This window comes from Vidua chalybeata, chromosome 5 (genome assembly GCF_026979565.1).
Source record: "Vidua chalybeata isolate OUT-0048 chromosome 5, bVidCha1 merged haplotype, whole genome shotgun sequence".
Taxonomy (NCBI): domain Eukaryota; kingdom Metazoa; phylum Chordata; class Aves; order Passeriformes; family Viduidae; genus Vidua; species Vidua chalybeata.
In genome coordinates, this window is record NC_071534.1 from 17,266,336 (window position 1) to 17,290,028 (window position 23,693).

Here is a 23,693-nt window from a genome sequence, read left to right on the forward strand (position 1 = left end):
GGAGAATGGGAGGAGCGAGAACATGGAAAAAGAGATAAAACGGGAGGCTTGGGAAAGGAGGAGGAAGAGGGGAAACCAAAGAGGTGGCACTTGTCACCAGTGCTGCACTACTCACAACTCCAGTATCCCACAAACTAAGGACGACTCAGGAGAGCAGCTGATGGGATTGATCCCACCCCACCCTCCCATGCTCCACATACATCCCCAGTCCCTCCCCGCGCTCTTCCCCTCTCACTCAAACATCAGACTCAATACTGGAGAGTTTCTCATAAACATGCCCGTTGCTGGAGCCATTGAAAGCCCTGGGGTTTTTGTTGTTAGGCACACAGGGGTTGGACTGGTTCCCTATACAGATGTCCTTCTGGAAACGGGCTGGCACAGCCCCATGAAGGGCTGAGACCACCGGCTTGTTGGTGGTGACAATGGCTCGGAAGTCTGGCCTGGCTTTGGGCCCTCCTGCCACCACAGGCTGCCTGAAGAAATAAGATTTGCTGCCGTGGAGCAAGCATTGGTCATCCCCAAAAGTGGGGATGAAAGGGTTTTGGGTGACCCGGTCGGGGTAGAGCGACTTGCTGAGCATGTAGCCCCCACTGCTGCCGGGGTTGTTGTGGTGGTGGTAGCTGGTGGCGGGCACTGAGGACTTGTTGTTGGCAAAGGTGGTCTCACTGGCTGGCATCTCAAACATGTGGGCGTAGGGGCTCCCCTCCAAAAAGCGGCCCTTGTCCTTGAGGCTGACGCTGCGGGGGGCCAGGGCTGAGTCATCCTTCTGCAGGTCCACAAAGGTGTCATAGGAGTGCTGCCGGCGGAGTTTGTTGCGGTTCTTCTTCTGCACTTTAGAGGCAGAATTGGAAGGGCTCTGAGGATATTTGGAGGAGGAGGTGGCACTGGTGGCCACGGGCACAGGGGCAGGCGGCTGGTCCAGCTCTTGGAGCGAGTTGTCCTCGCTGATGTCATACAGGTTGCCCGCTTTCTTGCAAGCCTCACAGCGGATGCAGGCCTGGCGGGTGGAGTTCTGCCCCACCGTTGATGGCGTGTAGTTGTGCAGCTTAGAAGGGCAACTGCGGCAGAAATTAGCCCCGGTCCGGTCTTCCCAGTCTAGATTGGTCAGGTTCTTCTCCCATGGCGCTGGGACCCCACTCACGACGCTATGCTTGTGCTCATTGCCTCCACCAAACTCGCCTGAGCCGTGCTTGTGATGGGCCCTGTTAGTGCAGGATCCACCTCCTCCTCCTCCCGTGTCACGCTTAAACTCATCTCCCCGTTCTTTGTAGATATCCGTCAGGTCCACGTGTTCCCAGTGCGGTGAGTTCTCCTTGGTCCGAAACTGGTCAAGGTAGAAGTCCCGTAGCCCTTCCTTGTCCCTGAAGTAGCGCTTGTGGTCAGGTGAGCGGGGCGGGCGCCGGCGGTAGGCCAGCTCTATCTCATCAAATTCCCTCCGGGACTTGGCGGAGGCTGGGCGCTTCTTCAGGCTGTCCTTGTACTGCTGCTTCCGCCTCTTGGCTGCATTGCCCTCAATGTTGCCATATGTGACCGTGTGAGTGGAAATGTCAGAGACATCTGAGCGGATCAGGTCATCGTGGGTCCCACTGCCCCCGTAACGGTCACTCTTGAAGGAGAACTTGCCATAGAGGTCACCCAGCTGGCTGTGCTTGGCAGGGGGTAACCCCAGGTCCAAGGGCTTCTTCCCGATGGAGCGCGACTGGGCGTTGAAGGGCGGGTTGTCACAGTCATAGAGCCCGTCAATGGAGCTGGTGCTGCCAATGCTATGGGGGCGGTGGTGGTGGTGGTAGTGGTCCTGATACACATTGCTGTCCTTCAGCTGGAGATTGCCAAAGGTCCTTTCCACCTCACTAATATAGTCACTAAAGAGGTTCTCCTCACAGGGGGGGTTGTTGTAGGATTTGCAGTCTGAGTGGGTGAAGCTGCGGCGGTGCTCAGAGATATCATAGACGGATGACTCGCGGCGGATAAAGTCCAGGGCACTCTGTGGTGAACCATTGACCCCTGACAGGTTGGCCATGTTCTTGGCTGTCCGAAGCAGGCGGAGGATGTTGGAATGGGTGTTGTTCATAGTTGCTGTGGGGGAGTTCATTGCTGACTGGCGTTCTTCAATGGCCACGCCATGGATGCAGCTGTAGATACCCTGAAATGAGAGAAAGCAAGGAGGTGAGCGGTCCTGTAAAGAATACAGAGGGGAACCTGAACTGGGAAGCATCCTGTGCATCAAGAGCATGTTCCTGTAGGATAGTAGGGCCTATCAGCCTTCCATAATGAAGCACAATCAAATCAAATCAGATCTGCTCTACCAACCCTTGCTGTTCTGACCCTCTTTCTTGACCCTACCATTTTTCTTTTCCCTCCATTCCTCTTCCTCTGCTTTGTTTCAAGTTGTGTCTCCAGGATGCAGGAATGCCTGCTTGCATCTGTAAGAGTTAATCAAATCTAGCAGGTATAACACAGAATTGCAAATGGGGACAATAATATCCTTGGGAATTATAGAATTAAGACAAATGATTCTGTGTGGATGAGAGGATGAAAGTCTGTTTTGGCCCCTGAAAATCATCTGGGCATCAGTGGATCAATGAGACAGGAGCTATCTTAAAAGGGAACAGCTTCATTTGTCATAAACTTAGCTACCTTTATCACCAGGACAGATTAGAAAAGGAAACAGAGAAAGAGCAGAACTCTCGAATAGATATTTAGGTATTTTGCATGTGGTTTACTAAGGTACAATAGAATTCTTAATTGCATTCTGTTAAATTTAACAATGATAACAGGCTCTAAATTGACACCCCTGAAAGCAGAAGTCCTCTAATCAACCTCAAATCAGATAAGAGAAAGGCCCAATTTCTCCACATTCTCCACAAGCTCATTTCACCCATGACTGTTTGCAAGGGCTATCCCTAGGAACAGAACAAAAGGGGCTCCTTTATTCCCTGACCTGCCAAATGGTGCCTGATGATTAATGTCAATTGTGAAATGGACACCATCACATCATGTTATCATGGTTTATCAGCAGCTAGCAGATAATGAACACTTTTCAGACCTTTCACCAACCTGGCCCAGGTCTAACAGATAACCACAGAATGAAATAATCTATTCTTAGCTTAGGGTCACCAAACACAACACCCCATCTCATCTCCAGACTAAACCACATTAGAAATTAACAATATAGAAGAGAGACTGTGCCCTTGCATTCAAAAGGCTTTGTCATTTCTCTTCAATATGTTATGCAGCAATTATATACTCCTTGTACAATCCAAGTAACTTCTGCTACATCAGCTGAGCTAAAAAATGCCAAGATTTGACCTCACTTCAGAATGGATCAGGAGAATGGATGAGTGGCTTGAAAGAAGGAAAATAAAGCTCCAAATGGGATACTGCTAGCAACACTAATAGTAGAAGATGACTCAGAAATGGCTAGAGTCTGTTTTAAATGTAAATGTTGTACCCTAAGGCAGTTTTGCATAAAGCAATTGCTAAGTTTATGTGGTCATCCTCTGTAGAATGATTTCTGCATAGTTCAGGGTATGGCTTTAGGTTAAGGACTTCTGACTGTCAATGAAGGCACACTTCTAGTTAACAAAAGGTCAGCTGAAAAGCTGTAATTTAGAGGGCAATGTAAAACTCCTGAATTTCTAATCATACTATCCATTATTACTTGATAACAACTCACAACTCACTTGGGGGAGCAAACAGTAACAGTTAACTTGTCTTTTCCTGTGTTTTCATCTCCATGTGAAATTTCTATTTCCTTTACCATAATCCAGCAGAGACCAGAGATGTCACAAAAAAAAAAAAACTAACATGTTTTTTCAACATTAACAGTGCAAAGATGACACTGTGCAGACTGCCACCTGTGTATTAGACAGTCTTGGTGGATATTCCCATCTCCAGTACCTAGGAGTGTCTAAATAAAACCTCTGTCCATTCCTGACAGTTAATGGCACTCACCCTGCTGATGGAGAAGACCACACCGGGCTTGCCAGAGCAGACACCCATGAAGCAGTGGCGGAATTGCCAGTAGAAGAGATGCTCACAGATGAAGGTGATGAGACTGAGGGCCATGGCTGCTCCCAACATGTAGAAGACACCTGCCATGTTATCTATATCCAGCTGGCTGCTCATAACCTCATTCTTCTCATTGTGACAAATGCCAGTGAGCCAGAGAGCTTCCAGTTCCTCCATCTCCCCTAGAATGACAGACAGGAGGAAAGAAACAGATTAGATAATCCTGCACTGGCTGAAGAGCTCAAACTGGAGCAGTCTGAAATCAAGAAGCTAATCTAATGTAATTTCCTGTCTCCACATTCTTTTTCCACATCTACAAAATCCATAAAATATTCTGACTGACCTTCTGATGGGGGCAAGTGTCCATTTGTCACAGGAAAGTCAACGGGATTTTTCCAAAGCCTGACATTAGCCATAACAAGCTGCACCACAGGACTCAGCTATGACACTTGCTGGATGTCTACACTGAGATCCTGAAACAGTTGTCCACCACATGACTGAAGACCTGGCCTCACAAACTTCCACTTCCATTAAGTCAATGAAGGGAAAAATTAGTGACTGATAGTGATAGACAAAAATTAATCACTTCTAGATGAAAACATTGTACGTTTCCAACTCAGAATCAAAATATTGATTGTTTTCAATCAATTTTTGTTTCTATCATATCCATAGCTCATTAAAATCAGGTGCAATGTTCCAAAAAATTTTGAGCATTTTTACTTGTTTTTCTTCCCTTCAATTTTGTCCAAATTTAACACTTCCAAGGGCTTTGACCAATCAAAAATTTTACGAATTTGTATCAGCTATGAGCAAATGTTCTGTACTCTAATTTCATACACCACTTACTACCATTATGGTACTCTCATGAGGGGTGATAGAGAGGTAAACACTCACACGCACACACATATTGAGACATTCAGAACAAACTAATTTTGCAGGATGACAAATTGCTTCATGTTGTTAGAAAAGTTTGTTTCTCACATTTTCAATCTCCAGTCCAGTGGCAGGGGGAAAAATCCATATATTTAAGTAGTGCCATAACAGAGTCTTTGAAGCTTTGTGGAGAACTTATGTCCTTCTCTGAAATAATACATACTAGGCTTTTTCAGAAACAGAACAATCTATCTGTCAGGTGGCCAGTCTTCTGAAGTATGTCCAAGTTATGTTCTTTCCATATTTACAATACCATATGTTATTTTCAGATTTCAGGGGAGAAAAAGAATACTTATAAATAAAATAACCTGTGAATTTTATTTATTCATAAAAAAGGACACAGGAAAATGTAATGTGAAATGGAAAGACGGGAAAATACTTGCTAAGAAGGAATTTCTTTTCCCATGAACAGTTTTTGTTAGTACTAGCAATTTCTCTGTAAATTAAGAGGTGAACTAGGTAACTATAATGTTCTTATTACAAACTCATTCCAAAATATGCTTCTGAGTCTCAAGTTCTTCCTTGTTTTTTCGTTTTGTTTTGGTTTGGTTTTTTTTTTTTAGGTTTTGGAAAATCTGATCTAGCTCTTTCATCCAGAAATATTTATCCTTTAATTCTGTAAACTCTGCATGGATTGATTCTGTCTAGAGCTATAAAGTATGGAATAATCACAGACAGTCTGGTATAATTAGTGGGTTTGGTCATGGCAAAACCTCAAAGCTAGTGAAAAATTCACACCAGAAATCTTGTTTTTACAAGATATTTTTAACATAATATATTTTTCAAACACATATCTGAGCTTGTTCTATGAAAACTTTAGTGCTTTTGGCACTGCTTTTGATGATACTGCTACCCTGCAACAATAACACGAAAGAAGTGACATTCTCGCATTTTTGGTGTGTTGCCTCTAAAAAAACCCCATTAATAATTCCATGTTCTCAACTCACATCTGAAGCACCAGAGCTAGAAACTTCCATTTCTTACATGCAAAACTTGGTATTTCTTAGGAACATTCCAGTACTTCTTTTTCTTGTCACTTACCATCTCCAAAAAGCTGTAGAATCGCAAGATCAACCTGGCGCTTCCAGCCTGAGTCCTTTTGGATGGCAATGCCATAGCCAGTGGAGGCAAACACTTTCCCACTCCCAATCGTCACCAGCTTGCAGCCTTCATCTCTGCCAGCCATGTAGTTTAGCACTGCTGCATCATAAATGAAAGCATCCAACTTCCTGCACAGAGGCAAGAAACAAGAGGGTATAGTACAGAAAACATAACATCTGTATGAAATCAAAAGGTGTTTTTAGGTAGCTAAGGAAGAAATTAACCTCTTTAAGATGTACTGCAATATGTTATGTAGAATCATAGAAAAGTTTGGCTTGGAAAGGATCTTAAAGACAATCTAGTACCAACCCCCATGACATGGGCAGGAACACCTTCCACTAGACAAGGTTGCTCAGAGCCGTAGCCAGCCTGGCCTCAAACACTCCTAGGGATGGGGCATTCAAAACTTCATCACCTCACAGTAAAGTGTCTCACCACCACCATGCGAAAGATTTTTTTCCTAATACCTAATCTATCTAATCTTTCAGATTGAAACCATTCCCCCATGTCCTGTCACTACATGCATTAACAAAAAGTTTCTCTCCAGCTGTCTTGTAGGCTCCCTTCAGAAAAGTCACAATTAGGCCACCCTAAAGCCTTCTCTTCTGAACAATCACAATTCTCTCAGCCTTTCCTTGTAGGAGAGGTGCTCTACCCTTTTAATCATCTTGGTGGCTTCCTCTGGACTTGCTCCAGCAGGTCCATGTCCTTCCTATGCTGGGGACCCCAGAGCTGGATGCAGCACTGCAAGTGGGGTCTCACCAGAGCAGAGCAAAGGGGCAGAATCCCCTCCTTCATCCTGCTGCTCACGCTCCTTTGGATGCAGCCCAGGATACAATTGGCTTTCTGTGCTGTGAGTGCCATTGCTGGGTTGTGTCCAGCCTCTTGTCCACCTGCACTCCCAAGTCCTTCTTGGCAGGGCTGACTTTGATCCCTTCATCCCCCAGCTGGTGTTGATACCGGAGGCTGCCTCAACCCAGGTGCAGCACTTTGCACTGGGTCTTGTTAAATCTCATTAAATCCCCATGTGCCCACTTCTTGAGCCTGTCTAGGTCCCTCTGGATGGTATCCCATCCTTCAGGCATCATCTTCACCTTCACCATAGTTAAATAAAATCTAAGCCTAAAGCCGTCTTACAGGTGAATCTGAGTTATAAATGAGGGTCGTTTATTTCTTTCTGACTATCTGCTAATCGTCATTTCTGATCTTAAAGGAAATTTGGAATACACACATACTGCTAGATAAAGATGAATGAAGAGGAAGTCAAGGGGATCTATATCCTTAAGAATAGCTTATATTTCTGTACTGCCTTTCATCTTGAAAGAATCTAAAATGTCTTATAAAATATATCAATATTAGATAGCAAGGTAGGGATTGAAGTAAGATATTTTCTTCAATTCAAATGCTGGCATGACTTAGCTGAGAAAAATTCTTTTTTTTCCAAATCAAATACAGTCAGGATGTTATGTTTAACCCCTCAGTTACTGTGAAAAGTACTAGCAGATCTTTATCAATGTCAACTTGGCCATAAGGGCAGCTTTATGGTTTACCCTGCTGAATTGGTCTTTGTTAAAGAATTTTCAGCTGAAAATCACAACAAAAATTCTGTTTCAACACATAGAAATCCCCATTATGGACTGTGTAGAGAGCACAACGGCCTGATGAGAGCCTTTTCATACTGCAACAAATTGCTTTGGGTGTGGGGGGCAGTCTTAGGAGGCTGCATCTTCCACAAACCCAAGGACAGCTGATGAGTAAATCCTCCCACTAGATCTGAAATAAAACATTTCCTGATAAATGACCTAAGATCTTCCGGTTGCACATTCTCTCTCACATACTATGTTTACAATACCCCTCCTGCACATATATTTACAATATGGTGATTATCTCAGTTCAAGTCCTTATCTGTGAGGAAGTCTGTCCAAGGGTGAATATGAAGCCAGGATGACATCTATCACAAGTGATGAGCTCTATTTCATCCATATATTTCCAGGACAGTGCATATTTATTTCCTGAATGATGACTATCCTGGCAAATCTACCTTCTCAGGATAATATCCAACTATGGTGCAGCCATTTTTAATGGGCTGCAGGCCTCTGAACCTGGCAAACAGGTTTAGCAATATTCAGTCAATCTAGTAATTAAATTGGCTAAACATCTTAATTTGTGCTTTGAAATGAACTTTCTCATAAGAGTGCAACATGAATGTAAGCAAAAATATTTTTTGTTCACTGTGGCTGGGCTCTGACAACCAAAATGGTCAGTTCTGAGAGCAGGTCTTTAATTACAAAGGACAAAGGCTTGCAAAATGTCATTTTGAGTTAGGTCCTTTGCAGATTCACTGTTATTAAAATAGGATGAGCTATTCAAGCATGCTTTTTGCTAACGATTTTTCCCATGTCTCCAAAATTACTCAAGGAAACACATTTTTTTTATACATCCATATTATTCAAATAATGTTTTGTTTAGCCCTTGATACTAAAATATGCCAGAGAGTAGGCTACTTCCAAACTATTTGCTTCAAACCTACCTTCCATTATATTGTATTAGCTGGTGATACACTGGGGTGGGATTAGTCTGACAGATTCCTGATTAACATAATCTTTTATACACAGAAGGAGGGAAAACAAAGGAATTTCCAGATGACAATATAAATGCTCTGAAAAAAACTTTGTCCACAGAGACCTGTGAGCTTTTCCTCTGTATGCATAAAAACCCATCAGCATGAAACATCTTGATGAAGCAAGGTTTTCGGGACCAATACACACGTGGATTATGTACACAGGGACACAGTAGATCCTCTTTTTGTTTTTAAATTCTTATAAACACAGCAAAACCAGAAACTTTTATACAGATGTCAATAGAAAAACCTGGCAAAAAGAACCGCAGAGTCCTGTGCTACTGTGCTATGTGTGGTCTGGCTATATTTTAACCATGGAATGATAATAGAGACTCATTTTTCAAACCCTAAAAAGTAAATTTTCCAGAGAAGCATGCAAATGGTCAGGTTTCTGTGGTGAGTAAGCATGTAAGAAAGCCTCACCCAGTCTTCAGCGAGAACAGTGCATCGTCCACCCCCCTCTGATTGAACTTCACCATGTAGCTGTGCATTTCAGGGTAGTTGTTGCGGATGTTCCTTTCCGTGCTGCCGTTGGGAACTGTCCCGAAGCGGAAAGGGGGTGAGAAGTCATTTGGTTTCTGGAACTGAAGAGACAGAAAAAGGAATATTTCTCACAGTCTTTCAGACTGAAGCAGTCATCTGGTTGGGAGAACATCGGAAGGTTGATCTGATTTTATTTTATTATCATGTAGAAAACATAATTGAGAAGATATATTTTATTGTTTTCAAACATGAATATCTCCTATTAATGCCTAAGAAATAAGAAGTAAATCTGAGCAAGCTGTTCTTTTTCTCTACTCTGGATTAAGTGCATGAAATAGTCAGTGATCAGAGATTAAATAGGAGGTTAGATAAAAGGAAAAAGGAAAGGGAAAATGAAACAGTGGTGCTGGAACACAGTCAAGAAATGGTTTCCAGTACAGTCTATGTGATGTGCTTTTTACCCACAAACTGTCATTTAGTTCCTAAGAAGTATCTTTTTCAGCTCTGTGGATGCCTTTACACTTCCTGCTCCTAACAGAGGTAGAAAAGTAATTAATGAGGAAAGATGCCTCTCAGCACACCTCACACCCACTTCACCAAATTAGTAGCATTCAAAGTTTTGGGCAAATGTCCCAAATAAAATGCTGTTAGTGGCTGCAAGTTACTAGTTATATTTGATACCCAGAACAGAGCTGGCAGAACACTCCAAAGCTTTTGCTGCTTACAAGAAATACATTCATCATATCATTCCCCCACGGCTGCAAGCCTGTGAGATTTTATATGCCGCTTGCTTAACTCAAGTCATAATCAATGCTCTCTGGGACTTTATGAGGAGTAAAATTTAGACTGTCAATTATCAAGACTGCTTAAAACCCCTAGAACCAGCAGATGAGAAGGAGCCAGAACTATAAACCAGGAACTGAATAAGCAGTAAAGAAAAAGATGCAAAGGTAGGTTAAATGGAAGAAAATCTCCTCCTCTCTGGATACATCAAGCAGTAGCTTGCCTGGTGTTGTTTCTTGACTCCCAACTGTGACTGTGTATTTCTATGATCCTGAGAAGCACGCTGTCAACGGGCTAATGGTCAGACCAAAACCATTTAACAGCAGGAGTGTACATGAATACCTGCAGTCATGCACTGCCACCTTCTACAGGGCTGCAATCTACAGATAGTTCTAGCTTAAAACACATGCAGATGAGCCTTGTTCTTGAGCTCTACTTAAAGCCATTTTGGAACTTGGTCAGCTCAACTGAGGAGGCCAGAGCCCCTAAAGCAGTGTATCTCACTCACATCTCAGCCATGAGGACAGCTAGAAGCTGGGTCTGTGGATAGGTTAACACACTGTTCACCTGTTTCTGTGTACCAGCCAACTCATCTCTCCAGTTTGGATGGCAAGATGGGCTAGGTTGTATGTGCATATGAGTGTGTGAGAGAGAACACATATCCTACTGCTTTAAACCAATAAAAAACATCGGGGCTGTTTTTCTGAACTCAGCTTAGTGCACCACCAACAAAACAGAAGTTTCACATAGCATAAAACAGACTAAGGTGTCTCTTAGAAGTTTGTCACACCCTCTAGAGAGGAAGACAAACTCACAGCTATCAAAGACTGTATTGAAAGCAAACTTTGATGGGAGAAAAATCACCGCAGCATGCTAAAATTATTCTTTTTTACTAAGTTGATTAAAGCAGCAGCCTAGGGGACCCATCACAAGGAGGGCACTCCCATGCCAGACACGAAGAAACACAGTCTCTCCCCTGACATGCTAAACCAGGAGATTGCAGTGTGGGCAACTTGCTTTCCCAGAGGCTGCAGAACTCCACCTTAAAGGCATACAGGACATTCCCATTCCCACAGAGCCCTCCAACAGAGTACAGTCAACAGGAGAAGCATCAGGCAGGCCTGACCAACATTTGTGTGACAGAGTTTTGGCATGTCCATTTTATACTTCCACCCTCTATTCCCAGTGACACAATCTCTACTTTTGTCTGCTTCCATCATGGTGCCTACAAACTGGAGTAAGAAGGATTACAAAGTCAGGCATTTCCCTGTGATAAAGGAAATAATCCCAACTCTGAACTATTTTTTGTCCCCACGCTCTTCCAGAGCCCATAATAGCAGCCACAGGTGAAAGGCTCCAGATTTAATTTTTAATCTCCTGGGCAATCAATAAATGAATGAAAACATTTATCTGGTAAGAAATTACTATTTCTGGCAATAGGAAAAGCACGTTTCTAGAGAAAGAAGTCAGGCTGATGACTTCTACAAATTCACATACTACTCATTCACTCACCAATCCTTACCTCCTGCTGATTCCTTAGTCAGAACAGATCTTCAAATGCAAATTACTCTCCATACACCAACACGCACACACACTTCAGCAATAGCTTGGTGAACAGCAAGACAGGAAATGATATGAAAGGATCCATATGTGGCCCACACCAGAGAATTTTAGCTTGAGTGCCCAAGAGGAACAGAGATTCCCAGCTAACCTAGCTTAATATTTATAAAGCTGAAAGTAACCAATGTCCAGCTGACTCCACAGTCGATGTAGCCAGAGATAAGCAGCTACTTCTCCATATTTGAGACGTAATAGTAGTACATGCATGCAGCTTTCTGATAAGAGATAGAAGTTCAAAAATCCCCATGTGTGTTTCTTGGCAGTAAGTGGGCACAGCCCAGTCCGGGGATGAAGGGATCTCCAATGAGCTCTTCAGAGTAAAAAAATATTGCATAATTCTAAACTAATTTCTGTCCCACCCAGCTCATCCTGAGGGAACAAGAAGACAAGTGAGCCTTCCCAGAAAGTTCATGGGACAGACGGGGAAGGATTGTGTCCTCTTCTGCCGACACGGTAGAAGAGTGTGTGGAAGAGCTGGAGATGATCTGTGAAGAAAGTTAATTGACAGATTGTCAAAGAGTTCAGTAAGGAAAGCCACTTGTTTGATTTCTCCCAGGGGCTGGGACCATGAGCCTGGATCATGAGCATCATCCCCAGGGAAGCAGGGCTCTTTGGCAGATGGGTCTATAGGGAGTCTGAGACATGAGGGAGGAGCTGATGCACAGTGCAGGGGCCATTACATGGAGGAAGCCTGTGCAGAGGTAATCTCAATGCTGCAGTGAACACAGACAAAGGAATTAACCACAGATATGGACAGAAAGGGTCAGAATGTAGATTAATTAGAAAACTGTCCCATTATGTCATGCAAAAATTTATCCTGTCAGAGCTTTAAGTCACAACAACTCTGCTCCAGGCATCTGTGAAGAGGAGTCCTGTGAGGTTTTGGCAAAAAAAATGTGGTGGTAATAGGGGAAGGGAAGATAAGCAACTACATCAGTTGCTGAGAAATCCCAGCTGTACAGGGCCCACACTTGTAGGAGTCCCATGTTTTACTTGCCTGTAGCAGGAGACCTGTCCTGCTGCCCAGCTCTACCTACCTCAAAGGGTGACTGCCTGTGAGGGAACCAGCAGAGCTCAGCTGCAGTCCTGTACCCTAAGAGCCCCAGACAGAGATGTATCCCACTTACATCCTCCCACTCATTCACCGTGGAACCTCCGTTGTGAGATGTTCCCCTATTATGTACCCAAGGTGATGTGCACATCCTGTCACCCATGAAAGAAGTCCCACTTGCTTCACATCAATTGTGAAAGTGGATGCTAGAGATGGGGGTGGAACGCAGGCACCGAGGATGCCTGAAGGGCTGCGGTAGCTCTAGGACATGAGATATCCATGTTCAGAGCCCAATGGCTGCCTGCCTTTTCAAGCCCTTTCTCCACAAACTGAAATCAAGGTGCATTAAGTGCAAAGCAGACCTCGGCTTTGCAAAAGTAACCTCTCCGAGTCAGAGAGCAGAAATCTTCTTCCTCTGGAGAGCAATAAACACACGCTGGAAGCTGTTAGCACATTCAGGGGGGAGAGCTCCTTTGCCACTCCCCTCCACATCTCTCCATGAGAGCTGTCGACAGCGGCAGTGAAAGCGGGTTTAAGTGACTCGGCTGGCAGAGCTGTTTCATTAGCAATTTGGAGCCATGCCGTGCAGAAAGCAGCATTGTTCTCAGATGTTCGGATATCAATCTGCATAATGAAACAGGTGATAGGAGCTCTTCCCATTCATGCAGCAGCAATTGGAGGGGATTTAGAGATGAGGGGAAGGGGTTATGTCTAATTGGCCACAATTAATTTGATGAGATTTTTTTTTTCAATATATTGTCTATCATCGAATGGATCCTACAGAAAAGCACATCTGCACTTATTTATCTGCCTCATGTAGGCCCTGTTTACACTGTAAAGTGTTTGCCAATAGCATTGAAAGCAGTTTCCCAAACTCAGCAAGCTCTTGCAACAAAAAGTCTCTTTTTTAACAGCCGATCTACTTTTACACTGCTGAAAAAAGCTCCAAATCAATCCACTGCTGAATAACATAATGAGCTGGCAGAACCTGGCGCAAGGGTGGGTGCGTGGGTGTAGTGCTTTACCCTTATACAGCTTCTCTGGGAGGGCTCCTTACACTTTGTAAGGCCCAGATGACCAGTTAAAGTTCTCTACCACAGGAAGACCCACAGTTCTGACCCGTCAAACTGAGAGTCACAAATTCAGCTCCTCTGCTAGCTTCAAGTCCAAAAGAGCTTAAGCCCATGTTAGATACTTTGAGTTCACTTCATTTACCCAAACATAAGTGCCAAGCTGAGATGCCTAGGGAATTTCACCCTGGGAGCAGCTCTCTCATAGTCCCTGTGTCAAATCTGCCCACCACCTGAGGCTAGTTTGGATACCTAAAATAGCTCTAGACATCCACATCGGCCCAAATGAATCTAGCCACTGGGCCATTCAGTTCTCAGGACATCTCCCACCAAAAGTACAGGGAGCCAACCACTATGGGTAGCAACAAGCCTGAAATGTCCACTGCCTTCCTAATGTATAATCTCTTTGCACTGCCCAGACATCCTCAATTGTCTCCTCTTGTTCTGGTTCAGCTGTATGTCACTGCAGTCAGCTTGCCCCTTTCTTCATTGCCTGAAAATCCAACCAGGCTGTTTGCACAAGAGCTTCCTTCAGAACCTTAAAAATTGAAGAGTGGGTCAATGGTTTTCAGGTAGCTCTATGCCTGTACTTAAGTCCTGATAGGGTACACATGTCCAAGCAGCATGTCTTGCCATAGCTGCTTCCATGTCCTCTGTTTCAGCTAGGAAATTAATTCCTTCACATCTAATGGACAACTCTCAAAGAGAAAAAGCTTTTTTTTTTTCCTTATCCCCAAAATATATCATTTTTGTCCCGAAGCTGCATCACAAACAATGCCACAGAATCACAAACCTGGATTTGACCCTGGGAGATGTCTCTTCCACCTCTGTCTCTCTGGTGAGTCTCTCCTGGACATCACCATTCCTGACAGCTCTTAATCCAGCCCACTGTGGAAGATGGCTGGTGCTGGAGACTCCTCCATTCCCTGGACAATGCCCACCAGAGCTTTACTACTGGAAAGTTCTTCCAAGTATCTGAACTAAAACCGTGCAGCTGCAAATACAACTGCAATATTTTCTGTTATCTTATGTTATATTATCCATGGACAGGGAAATCCAAATAGTTTCTTCTCCTCTGAAGGTGCATTTTATATTTTTGAAGACTATTGTGCTGCTGCTTCACCATTTTCTTTGACTGCAGCTAAAGAAGCCCAGTTTCTTTCGTCTTTCTTTGCAAGCTGTATTATATGGACCTGCAACCATTCTTGCTGTTGTCCTTCGGCTATATCCTGTAGGTCTTTCCTTGACTTACCTTTGGTTGGTGAACATGCTCTTCATCATATCAAGAACAATCTCATCAAGACCCAAAGACACTGAAAGAATGTTACAGTAAAAAAGTTTGCAGTAAGGCAACACAAACAATGCTACTCAGTGTTCATGCTCATTATTACTCTTCTCAGGGCCTCTCTGCATTATATCATGTTTTGCCTATCCTTCATTTTCAGCTAATTCTTCAAAGCTGCAACTCTGTCCTGATCTGCATTTAGGTAGTGATCAGTTTGTTTTTGGAATGTCAATCAACACTGCCAGCACCATCTTCAGGGCTTTTTCTGTATTCTTTTCTTTCTGCAGCTTGGATTGTGCACATAGGCACATCCACAAACCCGTGCCCCTGTCACCTGTCCTGGTAGGGGAGGTGCTCTACAGATTTCAAGTACGGAACTTGCAACTGTTGGTGTCTTGGTGTTGTAGGCACTTTAAAATTGACAAAATTGCATCCCAGCTAGGAGTGTGCCAGCTATGCCAGCCCAACAGTATAGGCAGAAAATCATACTGCAAACCTAAATCTTAGCAGTGGTACAAGTCTGTGAGGAGAGCAGACTAAAGTGACTGTGCTGCTCATTCTCTATTATTAATGACTCTCTTGTACAGATACTTCTTGAGATTCATTCCTACAGCATTCCTCTCCCCTCTGTACAGTCATGTAGTTTTGACATTACAGATATTTTTTATTTCCAGGGTGGAACTCTCAGCCATTTCTAAGTGACTATGAGCTTTCAGATCATCCTTTTACCCTAGCTCTTTTTATTTCCCTCCTGCATTTTGTCACAATAACATTCTCTGCCTCCTCAGCAGTGGCTGGGACTCCTCACAGCTCTGAATCCAGTTGCCACATCAACTCTTCCTGAAACCCCAGTTTCTTGTCTTCACTAGTCAAACAACACGTCTTGATTTATAAACAAAAAAAAGGAAGCTAAAAATAAGGGGACCAAATAGCACCAAATCAAATATGTCGATTTTGGGAGGGCATAAAATTACCCTGTCCTCCCTCAGACTTTGACTTTGTGGTTTATCTTATTATTCAGTACCCAGTGATGTTTCAAATTCTCTGTCTTGCTTTGCATAGCACTTTCACCCATGAATTGCTCTAGATAAGTCCAAGAAAGGAGTTATCAGTTAGTGCAGCTGACTGCAGTGAAGTTGGCAAAGAATTCTATTAAAGTCCCTTTTAAAGGAAGATGTAGTATGGGTCAGACATACAAACAAAAAAGAAAAATATCTGTGAATATTTGTTGGTGAAATATGGATACTTGCGGTTCAGGAAAGGGAACAGAGCAACGTGGTGACAATGCAGAGGTGAGGGGGGACAGGTGAAAGCAAAAGAAAAGAGTTCAAATATAGCAACTTTAGAAATAGTTGTCCTTGCAAAATAACTGAGATGAAAGCAGAGATCCAATTGGTGGAAGAAGCCTCCATCACATGCGGTTATTGCCAGAGCAGTGCACACAGTAGGATTGTGCAGCCTCTTTGCAAGCTGGATTGCTATGTACAGACCTGCTCTGTGCCACTTCTGCACCTTGGGTAGTGCAGCGTCACCCCAAACAGATGGTATGTCGGGGATCCCACGTCCTCCATGAACACACCTACTTGTGCCTGCTGCCACCACACTGCCTTTATGCTGACCCAAGCACTACAGATACACCAGGTCTGAGGGACCTCTGCAGGATCCCAGCATCACGTACAGACAGAGCCCACCCACACCAGCACACCAGGAGTCTTCTGGGTGGGGCAAGTGCATGAACATTACATAGGCTCTACGCAGTTTCTCCACCCGACAAGTAATATTAAAGCCTTAAATATTCCTCAGGACACATTTGGCAGTATATAGGCTTCAAGTCACTCAAGTTAGGTGTCCCTCAAGCTTGACCAGAAATCTGTAATGGAATCACTGAGCTTCACCAGTCAGAGCCAAAAGCTGCTTGCACAGCTCAAGTGTTAGAATGTATCAGAACGCCACAGTCGTATCTGTTGCAATGAAGGGTGCTATGAAATCATAGCTACGGTACACTTAACTTTTGGTTGCGTGCATGTAGAGGATGGAGATCTTCTGTTTATCCAGCATCAAATCATGCCATGTATTTAATTCTTGAAAGTCAGCTTCCTTGGAAGCTAAACACAGTGGGTCAAAGGGTATCTCCTGAATAATCCCAGGCAAACACAAAAGAGAAATTCATGAGGCAGAAAGATGCCATTTACTACACTCATGTTAATATCATTAGGAGTGTAGATGTTCATTCAGAGGGAGAAAATTAACTGATTGAAAAGACCTTGAGAGGAGAGGTGACAGCTAAGTACAGAGGAATTTGAAATCTGCTTTGTTTGCACATGAGACAGCTGGTTAACAAATTATGAAACACTCTGAGAAATTCAGAGGATGTAGTTTGGTGGGGAAGCAATTCCATTTTTCACCAACATTTTCACTAACAAAGGAAGGTCAGATCCTCCTGTCTTCTGCGTACTAACAGTAGCCAGCCTACTGTTATGCGGGTACTATCCACTGGGCAGCAGGGTGAAACCCTGCACAAGCCTGGCAAACCTCTAAAAGACTTCACAGGGCCCATAATTTTCATCCATGCAATTTTAAATGCTTAGTAATCACATTAGTGCAATTTCTTAAGCACATCTGTAGGGCAGAGAGGCAAAGCAAAAAAAGCAGGGCACTTCAGACAGGGCAGCACCTTCCCAGAGCTGGGAGATAACACCTTCCTTTAACCTTCTGATGAAAGCTGCCTCCTACCTGCAAGTGAAAGACAGAGAAATGAAAGCCATATCACTCCCATGTGAGTCCTGGGCCACTGAGCTACACCTGAAGTAAACAAGTCTACTGGGCCACTGAGATTTAGGGGTAGTTTGACCTTGAGTAGACAAAGGCCTGGGAGAAGCAGGGCTTCTTTCCATGCAGTGAAGTAAAAATGCCTGGAAAGGTAAAACCTGCCAAATATATATCAAGTATATGTATGTGCACATAACTATAAATATCACAGTCACTGGGTATCAGGAATGAAAGTGTGGGGGTACAGCTGTTGTATACTTTTTTTTTTTTTTTTTTAATCCTGTAGATCTTATACTTGCATCCCTTCCACACCAGTAATTCAACCCTGATCATTCAGCTGAAGGAGGCCAGCTCTCATCTCTCAGGCTGCCAAATTTTGGTGGCAGGGCCATTGTCTTTTATTTGACTGCAAAGTGCCAAGTACATTTATGGCACCATATAAATAATAAATAAAAATATTCATTGTTTTCCTCTCCCCTGGCTTATACTGATGTGAGAAGCAGGACAATCTTTTGCTTCCCTCTCTCCCTCTCCCCCTTATGTAACCCTCCAAAGACTGCTTTTTCCAGACTGCCAAGCAATTAGCACAGAAGCAATCAATTTTAACCACTACTTCCAAAGGGGGATAGCTTGAAGAGCTGATGAAAAGGAAGATGAAAAGAAAGGGTCAGTAGTGGCCAAGGCCTGGGAAAGGTCAGGGTGCTGTGGAGGAGGAATGCAGAAGCTGCAAGCTAAGGACTATGCCGTGGCACCCTCCCTAAAGTCCCTCATCTAGCAACTCTCATCTGTACCTCCAACAAAGCTCAGGGGTTTGCATTTCTTCCTTTCCAGCAAGGATGAATTAAACCTACAGTCTGACTCTGAGTCAAAAATCCTGAATAGTCCCATTACAGGTTTTTACTGTCATTAAATAATAGAATGGGGAGGAAGGGACTATAAAAATCATCTAACCCCAATCCTCATGCCATGGGCAGTGACACCTTTTATGATACCAGTTGCTCAGAGCCCCATCCAACCTGGCTTGAACAGTTCCAGGGATGAGGCATCCACGACTTCTCTGGGCACCGCTTCCAGTGCATCACCACCATCACAATAAAGATTTTTTTCCTAATACTTAATTTAAACCTATTCTATTTCAGTCTGAAGCCCTTACCCCTTGTCCTGTCATTACATGCTCTTGTTAAAAAGTCTCTCTCCATCTTTCTTGTAGGTTTCCCTTCAGGTACTGGAAGGCCACAATTAGGTCACCCTAAAGCCTTCCCTTTTTCCAGGCTGGACAATCCCAATTGTCTTAGCCTTTCCTTGTAAGGAGAGATGCTCTGTCCCTTTAATCATTTTGGTGGCCTCCTCTGGACTTGCTGTAACAAGGTCTGTCCTTTTTTGTGCAGAGGACCCCAGAGCTGGATGCAGCACTGCAAGTGGGGTCTCACCAGAGCAGAGCAAAGGGGCAGAATCCCCTCCTTCATCCTGCTGCTCACGCTCCTTTGGATGCAGCCCAGGATACAATTGGCTTTCTGTGCTGTGAGTGCCATTGCTGGGTCATGTCCAGCCTCTTGTCCACCTGCACTCCCAAGTCCTTCTTGGCAGGGCTGACCTTGATCCCTTCAACCCCCAGTCTTTTTTGATACCAGAGAAGTCCCTACAGATGAACAGAAAAAGAGAGAATCCTGAGAGACCAAGTGAAGTCTAAAGCACACTGCAGCCTCCTTGCTGCTCCGCACTGTACAGTGCTGAGCTGAAGAAAAAGAGGGAGAATGACAAAAAAACTAGTACTGAAGCAGGGGGAAAACAAAACATGTTTGAAGACCCACTGACTTTAAACATTTATAGTCTTAAAAACTACTGAATCACATTTAGCACACATGTACAGAGGTTTACTCCAAAGGTCTCAGAAAGCATAAAAATTATCCCAATACAAAGTCTGCAGAATGTCTAAATCTATGATAAACACACCCATCTGCAACTGCAAAAATTTGTCTAAGATTATATGTATGTATACAGTAAATGTAAGACACAAATCAGAAAAATCTGTTACTAACATATCATGTGCTGTAGCTATTTAATAGCTATTTATTAATAAGAAAATTTTATCATAATATGTAATTACACATAGTACACATGCATTATGTGTGTTTACACATAATATATAGCTACACTATGTAATATTTTAAAATACTTCGTACTATAGCACCTGATGATTTACAAAGACATACAGAGAAAGAATCAGATTTTAAGCCATAATATTTCAGACTATCAGAGCTCTGAGTTTTTTACACTTCACTATGAAGCAGTGTTTCTTTTATTAAGCACTGGTTGATACCACTGTTATTGATAAAGGTCATATTTAAGCAAAAGGCAGAGTTCAACTCATTTACAAGGAGATGTACCTCTAGGAAAGCACCGTGGAATGAAATTCAACTCTTCCCCATGACATAAGGTTTGGAGATTCAAGAACCTCTTTATTTTGGGGAGGTTTTTAGTGTCAAGTAAGGTGGAAGAGGTTATGATTTATCACAAGAGGACAGGATTGGAAGTGGCATGGTCCTTCTTCTGTCTGCCTAATTCATATCTCCACAAAGGTGTCCCAACAATAAAAATCATACTGCTGTTGAAAGATGGTGTACTTTCTGCCTTTGGACACTGCCACATAAAACTTCCTTTGTATCCTGCTGAAATGTATGGAAGTATCACAAATGTCAGTTAACACTATTTAATCCCATGGAAGATTTGTACTGCCTCCAAGCCATCCAGTTAGACAATCTTCCCTTTGTAGAGCTCACAAGGCACAAGACTGACCCTCATTTTTAGTCCTCCTGAAAAAGTCTAGCTGGAGGTATCTGCTCTGCATTTTCTCCAGAACAGGTATTTGTTGTACAAAAGCTGCAAGCTCAGGGAAGCATTTAACTTCAATCATGTGAAAAATAGCCCATTGACTTTAATGTCACCACTCATGAGCACAAAGTTAAGCACATGCTTACGTCTTTTGCATATCTGGGATCCTTGAATAATTTTGATTTAATGTGCCGCAAAGTACAATGTGGGAAATAATTCATTTTTCAGTTTCACAGTCAAGCATCTATTACTGCCAGAAAAGAGCAGATCTTTTTCTTTCTCTAGGTTTTTCAGTGAGGCTTTTGTTTTGTATCAACCTGAAATGTTCCATCCACTTCAGATCTACCTATGTTGTTTTGTCTTCCAATTATCTCTGTCTGTCCCCTTCCTTTGTTACAGAAAAAAAAAATCTTTTCTCCACTTTTTCCCCCTTAAATGTAGGTCAGTTTTATGTGTAGTGCCTTTAGTAAATGACATGTCAAAACACATGTCAGAAATATCAAAGTATTTTGTATAAAGTACACTAAAATGAGCTATTTTGGAAAATATCAGAAATTCCTTCTGCCTTCTTATACTCTCCTCAGGTTTTTTTTCATAGAATTACTGGACATTTTTAATTTCAAAACCTACCTTTCAAAAAAAGAAATAAACTCATATCTATTGAAAAAATAACTGACCCATGCTGCATTTGTCTCAACATTGCATTAACATCTTAAAAAGCAAATAAGTGAAATACGTGTGAAATTTCAGCAATCTGTATTAATTTGCAGGCACATAGAAATCAATTTCTCTCCTTTTCATATCAATTACAAATTACCATTTTGATATTTTATTAACTTCTTTGGCATTTCCAACTAATTTATAGGAAAGGATACTTTTTTTTTTTATTATTATTAACCTACTGCCTTCTAAATCATTTTATTTAAATGCCCTGCTGGCTGTCCACATTTGCTTTTATTCTATTACTACTTTATATGAATGGAAATTACGTATAGCTATTAGATTACTTCACACATTAGTTCATTTTATATAATCTTTCCTGTATTTATTGCCTTCGTTAGACTGAAATACCGCAGGCGCTTGTTTCTCTAATGTGTCTGAAGCTCTCCCACTAATGGAAATCGGGTTATATCTTCTGATTACACTCAGATGAAATCCAGACCCAGGAGCTGACTGCATATTCTGCAACAGGCCCTCTTACCACTGGGGCTTTCGCAGGGGTCAGGGCACCAGCCCCCCACATGGATCCTGGATGGATGCAGCCCAGCAGCACATGCAAAGGTGCTCCAGCTGGGCTTGCTGGGCGCTGGCACGGCCAGTGTGGCACTGTCCCTGCCAGGACCACCTCCAGCCCCTCTGCTGGACCAGTGGAAGCAGAAGGTGCTGCTTCGGCACCTGCACAGGAGGAAAATGGCTCAGCACGCCACAAGCACAGGGAGCTGGAAAGGAGATGCTGTCAACAGCAGGACTTTTCCTGCAGAACTGACAAGGCCAGTGCTGCTCTCAGGCAGGAGCAGGTTTCTCCTCCCTCAAACTGCCCATGGCTGCCCCAGAGTTAAGAGCTAAAGCTTGATGTATGATTTAGCAGCTCCCAATGTTAACATGGGGGAATTAACAGCCATCATAAGGTGGGTTCCTGCATCAGCTCTGGCACCTGTCTTGAGCCAGCTATGCTCAAAGGGTGGCATTCAGCAAGGTGAGCATCACCTGGGACAGAGAGAGAGTGGCAGAGGTCCCTACGTTCACACAGGGGGCCCCCAGACCCCCTCAGTTCCACCTGGTACCCTGGGACAAAGGCATCCACTCCAGCCCAGCTCAGACAGACGTGCTCAAGCATCCATAGAAACACAGTGGGGCATGACGTTAGTCATTGTCTTGCATGCCATTAGGAAGTAAATGTTGGGGCACAGCCAAGACATCATCCAAGAGACATCCACCATCCTGAGACATCTGGAGCATTTCAGTCTGCTTTTCTGGGGAAGTGGCACGCCAGCAGCTGTAGGCATCTCTTGCAGTGGTTCTTCCCAGGCAAAACCTAAGGAAGAGGGTCCAAGGAGATGCTCAGGATTGCTGTTGCAGAGTGTAGCCAGTCTGACCTTGGCAAGTGCACCCCAACCAGGCACAGGAATGGATTTTTGGAGTGCATCTGGCATTTTGGCTGCTCTACAGTGTCAGTGGGACACCTTCCCCAAGTACTGTTGAACTACAGAGACATCTGCAAGCAGATCTGGGTCCAGGCAAGTAGGAACAATATCCTTTTGCTACTGTCACTTTGCAGATTGGCTAGGATTACATCATCAGCTGAGTCCTTGTGGTCCTCCAGCTGATGGAGAAGGCCAAGAGACCAATCTGCCTGACTTTTGCTGTGGACACCAGATCATACATTTGGTATAAAAGAGATTGGAAGCAACAGTCTTTCCTCTTGGAAAACAGTCTTTCCTACCTGGCTTTGAACAGTGACTGCCTCTTTTGAAAGTCTGAACTAGCTTTAAGCAGGCAAGAGAAGTGAGGTAGAGCAGAGTGCACCTCCGTGTGCCCTGGATGTGGCTGTGCCCTTCATCCTGGCCAAGCGGTGCATTGAGAGGGTGAGTGAGTTGCAAGCACTGCTCCCTTTGGAAAACGGAAAAGATGAGATTCAGAAGAGTGAATTCCTCCCAAACCAGGGGATCTTGAAGCAGTGTGACAAATGTCTGGATGACTGCTCCCAAATCCTACAGGGCCATTTGCATATTCAGAAGGTAAAATTCATAAGCCCAGTAGATCAAGCTCATTCACTCACTTATTCTGGATGGAGTCAGTCCCACCTGCCTTTATTGCCCAAAGGCAGCTGTTGGCTTTCAGTTTCACCAGCCAATTTTCATTTGATTCCAGATGCTCTGGTAGATTGTAATCTTACCCAAATATTGTACTTGCACTAGCAGCTACGTTTGAGGCATACCACAATCCTCTATGTACTATAGCCTTTCTGTTCCCCAAGGAAAAAAGCACATATGCTTTAGCATAGCAAAAGTAAATACAGGTACGTTGGCAGAGAAAAGTAGAAGAAAATGGCCTCAATCCAATACACACAGGTGGCCCTACAGTGAAATCAACTAAAACAGGCCCAGAAATTTGTATTCAAAAGCTCTGTGAAGC

The 23,693-nt window shown here is 43.5% G+C and overlaps 1 protein-coding gene across 1 annotated transcript in view; it reads right to left on the minus strand.

Moving 5' to 3' along the window:
• Positions 1 to 235: 235 nt before the first annotated feature.
• GRIN2B (glutamate ionotropic receptor NMDA type subunit 2B) overlaps positions 236 to 23,693 on the minus strand; it is a 170,463-nt gene continuing 147,005 nt past the window's right edge. Inside the window, exons 9-12 of the mRNA XM_053943245.1 lie at positions 9,089 to 9,249; positions 5,986 to 6,173; positions 3,955 to 4,193; positions 236 to 2,143 (exon numbers count right to left, since the gene is read on the minus strand). Coding sequence (XP_053799220.1) covers positions 236 to 2,143; positions 3,955 to 4,193; positions 5,986 to 6,173; positions 9,089 to 9,249 — 2,496 coding nt within the window. The remainder of the gene's footprint in view (positions 2,144 to 3,954; positions 4,194 to 5,985; positions 6,174 to 9,088; positions 9,250 to 23,693) is intronic.